Source organism: Cynoglossus semilaevis, chromosome 14 (genome assembly GCF_000523025.1).
Source record: "Cynoglossus semilaevis isolate Cse_v1.0 chromosome 14, Cse_v1.0, whole genome shotgun sequence".
Lineage (NCBI taxonomy): Eukaryota > Metazoa > Chordata > Actinopteri > Pleuronectiformes > Cynoglossidae > Cynoglossus > Cynoglossus semilaevis.
The window spans coordinates 2,768,935-2,779,506 of NC_024320.1; the positions used below are offsets into that span (position 1 = coordinate 2,768,935).

The 10,572-nt window shown below is 38.5% G+C and overlaps 1 protein-coding gene across 2 annotated transcripts in view; it reads left to right on the forward strand.

Moving 5' to 3' along the window:
- Positions 1-8,196, forward strand: part of rbm18 (RNA binding motif protein 18) — a 12,393-nt gene extending 4,197 nt beyond the window's left edge. For both annotated transcript variants that reach the window (XM_025062310.1, XM_008324398.3), the window contains exons 3-6: positions 737-863; positions 2,218-2,298; positions 5,774-5,874; positions 7,503-8,196. In XM_025062310.1, the coding sequence (XP_024918078.1) occupies positions 737-863; positions 2,218-2,298; positions 5,774-5,874; positions 7,503-7,686 (493 nt within the window). In that variant the 3' untranslated portion in view covers positions 7,687-8,196. The remainder of the gene's footprint in view (positions 1-736; positions 864-2,217; positions 2,299-5,773; positions 5,875-7,502) is intronic.
- Positions 8,197-10,572: the final 2,376 nt, after the last annotated feature.

A 10,572-nucleotide genomic window follows, 5' to 3' on the forward strand; every position in this document is an offset into this window, starting at 1 on the left:
TATATATATATATATACACACACATATATATATATATATATACTTCCATCCATCCATTTTCATCCGCTTATCCGTTACCGTGTCACGGGGGCAGCAGTCTCCATGACCACCACTCAAATCACACTGCACCGTACCAGCACCCCCTAAACCTTCCTGCGGGCGGTGAGTCCACTGGAAGTATGTTTATATATATGCCACATTTAATATATATATAACAGATGTACTGTAATCTTTTTCCACCAATGACAGTTTGTTTTTTTATGTTTCCTCTGGACTCTCGCCAAACACACAGTACATATATCTCTTCAGTGACAACACTCTCTTCTCGTCTCGTACCCACAGTCGCAGACAGCTCCACCACCGCACAGTGGTTGTTGTTTGTGCAGAGCTCGGTGCCCAGGAGCGGAGACAGGAGGATGGGGGGGTTAGGCTTCCTCTGTTTTATTCCCTCATTGTCCTGCTACTGTATCCTCAGCATTGTCTCAATAAGTGATTTACTGTCTATGACCCACTACTCCAGCTGCTCTGCTGCTAAAAAGGTGTCGGCGAGAGAAAGCTGTCATTCTCATTAGCCCCACCTGACACATTCACAGACATGAGGATGTTCAATGATACTGTACAAATATGGTCATGACTGTGGACTGGGACTTTTGACGATGTACTAAGGTCATAGTTCTGATGCATTTTAACCCTTTACACTTTGTCTTTTGTTGTTGTCTGTTGTCTCTCTTCTTAGGTATCATCTGGTGAAGCTGTTGGAGAAGTTTGGTAAAGTGAAACAGTTTGATTTCCTTTTTCATAAATCTGGGCCTTTGGAAGGACAACCTCGAGGATACTGTTTCGTCAATTTCAACACCAGAGAGGTACGTTCTTAAAGGCCTCTTTTGTTGATTGCTTGTCTTATGGGCTTATGGATTAGATCGCTTATATCTGCATTAAAATAATGAACAATTTGGTTCAAGTTCAAACTAAATGTTGAAATCACCATTTCTCATTACCTTCTTATGGCAGGGGTGTGAAACTCAATTCACGAACCGCATACAAGCTAATTAGATGTCAAGTGGGCCGGACCAGTACAATCATAATGTAATTAATTAAAAATAACAACAAGTCCATGTTTTCCCCCTTTGTTTTTAAGTATATTTACACATATTTATATATATTATTTATTTGTATATAATCATATAAGATTTTTACAGAAAATATCTTGAACATAATGAATAAACATAATTTTTATTTCCAGAATTCACCAAGTGGTCCGAATTGAGCACTGTCTAGCCCACGGGCCGTATGTTTGGCACCACTGATTTAAGGCTTTAACTGTTATATTTGTTAAAATAAGATCACTTAAAGTCCACTCAGGACTCTGTATTGAACAAAACAATAAATCAAGGGTAAAAATCACATTTTTACATTATTATTTGATGTGTATTTTGAAATCAAGTTACAGGCCAGATCGGACGGTTCGGCGAGCCAAATTTGGTCCACAGGCCACCAGTTAATAATCACTGCAATAGATGTTTATAAGCAGTAGGAAGCACATGTGTTTTTACTTTATGCATATTTGGCATTAATTGTTATGTTTTTCATTTATATTTGCATTTCTTTCAAATAAATGATTTCAAATTCAATTTTGAGAAAGAAAGTAAATGTTTTCAAGGGTTGTTGAACAGTTTGTTGTTTGTTCTGATTTCACAATTTATCATTTCAGATGGTTGAAAAACCTAACCAAATAAAACTTTTCACAGCTCAACAGTTGATAAATATATAATCATAGAACTCGTCTGAACATGTTCTTGTTGATTTGGATCAGACATAGTAGTTAGTAATTATTATTAAAAACTTGTATAAAAAATGTTTGAATCTGCAGCACGTCGCAGGTTCAGCTGTCGGCCGTTTGTTTTTGGAGTCCGAGTGGAGTGATGATTAAAATCAGGTTTCACAGCTTGTATCTTATCAGTGGCATGAGAACACTTCCCAAAGGGAATAGACAGAGGAAGTGTGTGTTTATATTGTGCGCACACACACACACACACTCAAACTCACAGTGAAGTACCTTGTCAATGCGATTTAATTTCAAAGCCTCTTATTAAATAAACACTGCTGCAGTTTCCTCTGCGTACAATAACGATTTAATGACCTGAAGGCGGCCATCAAGACACACTTTTAATCACAATTTGATGTTTTCGCCCTTTCCTTTTGGTGAATGTGCCGCAGGAGGCAGAAAGAGCGATTCAGTGTCTAAATGGGAAGCTGGCCTTGTCCAAGAAGCTGGTTGTACGTTGGGCACACGCACAGGTGAGGGTGAGTGTTACACTCTACTGCTACAGTTAGGAAAAGTGAAAAAAAGTCAATTAAGTCATTTACAGTGTTTTTATAGGTTTTATGTTTTGTATTTTTGTGTGTGTAAAAACAACTCTTAAAAGAGTGAGGAGTAGGAAAAAGGGGTTTTAGAACTTACTTGAGGAAACCTTTTTCTTTAAATGGAATGGAAATCTACAAATCATGTAAATAAAGTATCGCCATTCTTTAAATATTTTTGGATGCTTTTTTTATCTTTTGGCTATTATCTGACTTCCTTTGTGTCTTTGGTTAAATTTTAGCATAATACGCTTTTTTGAAATCTTCAGTCCATCAAATGTACCGATCTTTTGGCAAACCTTATCGTTAATACTCATTTGTTTTAAGACTCTCAGCTTGCACATTTTACCATAGCATACCCTTTAACTCTGACTTTGCAAAAACATTCAAATATACATCTGTTTACTAGAACCAAGTAAATCATATACCATGAGAATTCTAAATTCTAGAAGAATGTCATTTTTTATATATATATATTTTTTTGCGCTCCTGTAGTTGACGTGTGCAGATCAGTTGGCTCCCAGCAAAAGTCATGCCTGTCTCTTAACAATGGACGACCCACTGGCATGGGCGAAGGGATATCCTGTATAGAGATGAATCACGCCCTACACACACACATAGCCATACTGTAGTAAAGAGAGGTCAAGGTCAGCCCTGTGCCGCCTCGGAGACAACACGTAGGACGGACGGTGGGGATATATCTGCTCACACAAACAGAAGCTCTTAGACTTTTAGGATTTTTAAAATGTTCCATTATAACCAGTCTGTCTGAGTCACTCTGTGACTCACACATATATTCCTCTTGGATTAATTTAATTTGTACAGTTGATGGAGTTTTCTCCACTTCTTGACTGTATTAACACGCTCCAGCCTGCATCATTGACAACACTGTTAGTCACATTACTCTTTAAAGATGGAGAGCATGTATGTGTATTAGCATGTTATATATAGTTCTAATGGGTATGAAAGTGTGGATAGATGGATGGCCATATGGGTAAATATGTCAATGGATGAATGGAGCGAGGATTTGTAGATGGATTTGGGGGGATAAATGGATGGCTGTGTAGATGGATGGATGCATGGATGGATGGATGGATGGATATATACTATATATACATCATATATAGATCTATATATAGATGTGTGATCAGAGCTCTTAATTCACAGATGGATGAGAATGTGTCAGTTGGACGGTTAAATAGATGTTAATATGGATTTAAAGGTATAGTTGGCTACATATAGATAGATTACTATAAAGAAGTTGACAGTGAAAGATATACATATAGATATATATTACACTCGATTGCTCCTTGTTTTATAACATAACATTCTCTGACTGCCGTCCTTTCTACAGCAGCAGAAGTAAAAAAAACAAGTGGAATGTTTTGAAAATAATTTGCAAAACAAATGTTGTTTATGTTTCAGTACATAGAATAAAATAATAATAATAAAAAAACACACTGTACATTACTTTTTTTTTACCAGTCAGTAGAAAGGGTTTGTCTTAAAATCAGTACTCTAGACAAGGGGTCCCTAAAAAGTAGATCGGTTATCGATTTTTATATTAAATCACTACAGCTAGGTTAGCAACAACACAATTATTAAATCATATTGTGCCATACAGCTACAGCTCTTTAATCAACATATAATGTGTATATATAAAGTATAGTCTGGTCATTTGAAAAGTAGCTCCCAAACCAACAAAGGGTGGACACCCCTGCTCTACCAATGTTCGTTAACAAGAAGTATAAAAAAGTTTTGGGGGGAAACTCTTTCATCCAGCAGAAAGATTTAGATGAACTAGTTCCCAAAAAACAGATTGAAAGTATAACCAGATGGTGGCAGAGTGAAACCCTGACGGAGATGTTTGTTTCTTTGTTTGTTGTTTGTCATGTTGCTACTTCACCAACAGAAAATACAATCAAAATAGGATTTTTTGAAACTGTCATTTTGGAAGACCTGCGATGATAATATCCTCCATACCTCAGTGCAGCTGAGGATTTTTTCATAGTAAAGTCATTCAGGACATCTGTATGCATTCCAACCTTGTGGTGTTAGAAATAGGTGGAAGGGAAGGGTCCTGGCTGCTGGAGCGCTCATTGTTTCAGACCTATTCTTGGCTGTAAGTGTTATTTATTTCCTGGGACAGATTGCAGGATTAAGTAATTTTCTTTTTTTTGTTTTTTTTTGTTTTGTTCATGTATGTATCCTCATGTACCTGTGGCTCCAGCAGCTGTGGTGAGAGAACAAACCCTGACTCTCCTGTGTGACTGTTGTTTTGTTTCTGTCTCCTCTTCTTCTCCACAGGTTTGAAGATTTCTGGTGTGTTGGCTGGTTGCGATGTTTGGAAGGTGGTTTTGAGAGGAATGAGTGCAGACGTTGGTTGTTGCTCCTCAGCTGCTCCTCTTTTCTCCTCCCCTCGTGACTTTAGGCCCTGGGAGCTGGAAACACACACGCAGCCCTGTTTGGTTTCTGTCTGTTTGACCAGACACAAACAAAATCAGTGCAACAGTTCAGTTTGTTTCAGCTCCTTTGGAGGGAGCTGGAGCTGCTGTCAGTTTCTGTTACAACCTCTCAGGGATTTAAGTGTCTGGCTGACATGTTTCCAGCTCCTCCTCTGCCCACTTCTCCTTCTCCTTTGGTCCTGTTTCTGGACCAAAGGCGCAGGAACAGTGGGTCTGAGCCGCATCCAAATACGGCTGTCACTGAAGTCCAATTCATTTTGACATACGAGGTAATGAGGTAGAAGTTTGGATTCTGGCCACGTGGAAATTTTCTTTCAGCTCTGACTTGTTTTTTTTTGATGTCTGATAGAAAAATGTCAGGAAAAAAATATTTTTACATTTTTCTGTCTTGAAAAATACTGACTTTAATCAAAGAATACACTGTGATTTTTATTGTCATTCTTTTTTTTCTCCACTGTCCAGAGCTTGTCTTTTATATGTCAAAAGGTCACATTCTCTGACTTATGTGGGTTAGAATTTTAAGCAGAAAACTCAAATGTTTATAAATCTTACTTTTTTCTTCTTACAATTCTGACCCTTTAAAGCATTTTAAAGACACATTTATTTGACCGTAACATCAGATAAGTATTTATAAAAAAAAAACAACTAATGGAAAACAACAAACCAGCTCTTCTGTAGAAAATTGCTTACATTTGGGGTTATATGATTGAAAATGCACCATGTAGTTAAAAAAAGTAAAAAAGTCTTTTAATCCTGCCAGAGAAAAATAATATAGATATTAATGTCAACATTTGCATTATTATTTTATGTCTTATGTCTCTCTGTCTTTCCTTCCTGTGACTCTTCATGTCTATTTCTTACTTTTCATCTCACTTCTCTGTATGTCTCTCTACTTGTTTGTCTGTCGGTTTGTTTGTTTATAATTTGGGCGTTTTCATCACCTCCAGAGGTTTGAAACGTTCCGTAATGAAAAGCCGATGCCTTCTAGTCTGGAGCCATCCAGCAGTGGTGCCACAGTGGAAGGGCCCATAACAGCCAATCACCTCAGGTTGGTACTCAAGACACTCTTCTTCTTTTCTCACTCAAAATTACAATTCAGAATGAGATTTTAAAATTTGATTGTCTGGCAATTTCTTCATTTATTTAATTTTTTAAAATTTTCTATATTTTATCATTTTTATCATCTAATTTTTTTTTAATATCTGAAATCAGTAGCAAGCCATATTTGGCCCATGGGCCTTGGATTTGACATACAGTTTGTGTCCTATATAGCAGTGATTCCCAACCACTGTGCCATGGCATACTAGTGTGCCGTGAGAGATCATTAGGTGTGCCGTGGAACATTACCCAATTTCAGTTAAACAGTTTGAAAAAATATTATTTATGTCTTGCAAATAATTTTTTTGCAGGCACAGCAAATAAATTAAATATTTATAGTTTTATAATAATATTAAACTTTTCCACTAGGTGGCAGGAAATGGCTATTAAAACTAAAAAAAAGAACCACGGCTGTTGAAAAAGATCTTTATCAGTGTCTTTCTTCAATTCCTGCGAGTATATTAGCGTTGCCTTTAACTAAACCAGATTTTAGTGAATTGTGACTATATTTAAATTAGAAGGTTATTATATTTTAGTACATATAGTTTTTGTTGTTTTTGTTAAGTGGTGTGCTGTGGGGGGTTTTCTAATGCAGAATATGTTCTGTGGCACTAAAACAGTTGGGAAACACTGCTATATGGCACCCCACCCTGCAATAGCTCCTCCTGCCCCACTTTGGGAAACACTACCTTCAGTTAAAAAACACACCATGCTGTTGACCAGTTGAACTTCAGACCCGTGCAGGTGCTACACAGTCCAAATGAGTTCCTTAGATTCCTGTGACACCTGAACTCACCGCTGCAGCTCGACCTTCTGCTACCTTCACATGTTCTCCTCTGTGTGACTGTTGGCTCCCAGTCAGTGTCAGGAGACCCTCGCTGCTCAGACCACAGGCCTCAGTTCAAGCTGAGTTCATCTGGACCCACACTCACTGCGCCAAATACTGTTCGGAGGAAAACGTTGGAAGTTGTGTCAGAGCAAATTAGGACACGTTCCATTGTTGTGGCTGCACATGCAAAAAAAAAAAAAAAAAAAAACCCTTTAGCATATGCACACACACACTGTACAGTCAAATGGAGCAGCGTCAGGTCGGTCAAAGGCCTCTAGTGTTCACAGTGACAGCTCTTACAGAACCGATCCAGCGTCTCTGGCAGACGAGGAGCTTCTCGGAGAAAAGCCGAACACTTTGATTCTAGTGTAAACATCACACTGACACACGAGAGGGAAATGGAGACACTCTCCTCTGGCTTTTCCTCCCAGTGTTCCAGCTCGATCGTTTACATGCACACTTGTTCTCTCAGTCACTCGTACACTTTGAGACCTCTCTCCTCAGTTGCCTCTTCAACCTGTTCCCCCATTTAAATAATGACTTTCATGCTGCGGAACTTGTAACCTCTCCTCTGTCCTCCCTTTTTCCCTCTCCCCATCTGTTCTAATACTTGGGAGAGCTCTTCTCTCCCTCTTCAGCCTGAGCACGGATCTGTCCATCACCCGCTCCATCTCTCACCCGTTAGCGGCGACACTAGTCTTCCCACTCCTCATATCTATGTATTTTTTTTCCTTCCGTCCTCTCTTTAGTACGAGCGCAAAAATCCGCGCCATCGAGGCCAAGCTGCAGATGATGGACGAGAATCCAGACGAAGAATACTCAGGACCGTCGGCCTACGTTTACAACAAACCACAAGAGAGGAAGCGATGGGAGCCGTACTCCAAATCACACCACAACAACCAGAGCAGGCCCTTCAGGAAGTTCAGGAGATGACAGCGCCTCCCTGCTCATCCTGGAGAACCACCACCACCACCATCATCATCACTGCTACACTCAGAGTGAATCCAGATACTCTTAAGAATCCATGTTGGAATAAAGTATTTTTGAATTTCCAATTTCTTCTGGGAGTCATCACAAAGCACGACATTTTCTTTTTTTTTTTTAAATAATGGCATCATGACCTGTTATTCTGCCTCTACCTGACTGATGTGCATCAGACTCTTTTTTTCCCAGAATTCAACAGGTTACAGTGAAATCTTATTATTTCAGAAACAATGAATAGTAACAAGAAACAGACTTCAGCGACCGTCTCAAGTCAAGATGTTGAAGTGGAATTCTGTCGGTAGAATCAGGATTCACTCAAGAAAAACTTTGCGCAGGTTTCTGTATTTTGTGTTAACTTTTTAAATGTATTCTTCTGCTGACTATTAACTATTTTTTGAGTGTGTGGCATTTGTTTTTGCCGCGCACCTTATTTTGGATTTTAAATAAAAAAAAGACAGTTATGTATTTGTGTGTTGTATTTTAGCAATAATGATTCAGTTCAACCTTCATGTCACATTAGTAACATAGAAATACATACATGATGACTCTGTGTGTTAGGTCTACACAGGTTCAGGTCTATGTTCATGTCTGAGTCTCACCAAAAACTCACCAAAGAGTTTTGGGTTTGGAATCTCGGTGGAATTTACAAAAGCAAAGTGTTGAAGTCTTGAGTTTTCCTCTGGTTTTTAGGTCGTGTTACTGGAGAAAAGTCACCGCCGAGTTTCCAGGTTTCAAGTCAAGTGTCTGAGTCAGAAGAGAAGAAGTCAGATCTGTGTCAAGTTTCCATGGTTTAAAGTCCAAGTCAGTTAATAGGCTCCTGAGGCATTGGAGTGTCATTGCAAGTGAGCAGGGCTTGGGTCCAATCTGGGTTCTGGACTGGAAAACCGCAGCACTGTTCCCTTGACAGTAAACTTTCAACATGTCCCTTTTATAAGCAGTGATCCACACAGTGATTTGGCAGTTTTTACACTGGACGCCACTGCTGACGCAACACACGCTGGGAACAGTGGCATTGAACACCAAGACCTACCCCTTCACCGGGCTACACCCCTACTCCACTGTGACACAGTAAAGTAAAGAACAGTCAAACAACCAACAAGACTGCTGGAGTCAAACATTTTAATTATGAAAAATCTACAAGTCACGAAATCAGCAGCTGAAATCCCTTCAAGTTACATTACTGCCCCCTGTTGAGCCTATACCCCTCTGGTTGATATCTCCACTGATGAAGAGAAAATATAGTCAGAGTGAAGCATCACTGAGAGACAGATTATTATACTGGACTAAGACAGTGGTTCTCAAAGTCAGGGGCAGTACCCCAACAGATGTACAGCATAGCAAATGAATTTCCATTTTAATATTTTCTAAATATTTGCCATGGTGGGAAATATTGAATTGTAATTTTGTTTACTTTCTTAGATCAGAATAATAGGGTTACAGGTGTGACAGTGTTTTTAAAGATTCTGTGGAGCTTTTGAACAAAAGCTTTTCTACAAAAGGGGGCGCCAGAGGATTTATGAAGGATTCATGATTAATAAAGATTTATTAATATCAACAATTGGAAAAAAAATGATGTGGCAGGAAAACATTCAGAACATTGTCATTTCAAAAATGACTGAAGGCACAGCTTTCAGAACATTGTCATTTCAAAAATGACAAAAATGAAGGCACAGCCTAGTTTAAGTGATTGTTATTTTTATTGTCAAGTCATGTATCCCTATAGCCCAGATTCACTCGTCACATTTGTCTCTTTGGACTTCACAATTTTAAATAAAGATTTAAATTAAACTCGAAATCACCTTCTAAAACAGGAAGTAAAGAGGAGGTGTAAACAGCCAGTGTTTAAATTAACAGAACAGACTAAAGCAGGATAAAGATATACAGAGAGTTAGCATCATAGCAAAGGTGGGGAGAAAAAAACTCTCCAGCAGCTCCAGACTCAGTTTAGCCGTCTGCCTCGGGAAAGAGAGAAAGGGAAAAAGGAGAAAATAAAGATTAAACTTAAAATAAGAAGAAAAGAGGGGAGGAAGGAAGAGAGAACAGGAGTAGACGATATGATGTTAGTACTATATAGCTAGTAACGTCTTAATCAACAAATGTGAAGGATGATAAGCAGACACTGGGACCTGTGAGGTGAAGACAGTGACAGGGAGAGGGAACAAGGGGACAGACGAGTGGAGACAGAGGAGACCAGGTTATTGATGTACACATGACGGGCTCAGTGCACCATGGGAGTTCCCCCCAGCAGTCTAGGCCTATAGCAGCATAACTAATGGATAACTCAGTCTTACCTGTGTCAGCCCTGGTATTAGGAATACAGAGATGGTGTCAGCCTCCTGAACACATACAGTTGGTTCCATTCTGGTATTTCATTTTGTTTCATCCCGATCCATAAATAATATAAATACGGAAATATTTTATTTTTAGTATATTTAATATACACAGACAAAACCAGGCTCAGGTGACACAGAAACATTTTTATTGTTTTTTTTTTTTTTTTGCAATATTACAATTGAACTTCGGTCCTTTGTCTTATTTTATCCCAGTGGACATTAAATATTAATTAATTAATATTTTGTGGTACACACTTGAGGATTTAATGGGGAGAAACGCATGATTGATCCTACAAGATAAATGCTGCGGCCATTTATAAGGTGACGTCATATTAAACCTAATTGTGTCTCAATTGAGTTTCATAAGAAAGAAACAAAAGCTCTATAATTCCAGCAAAAACATGTATTTTTAACAGGAAATACATAAGCCTCGTTCGAATTTTAAAAACGTGAATGTGCGTCACAAAGTAGCTATCATTTTACTGATTTATTTTGCATTTTA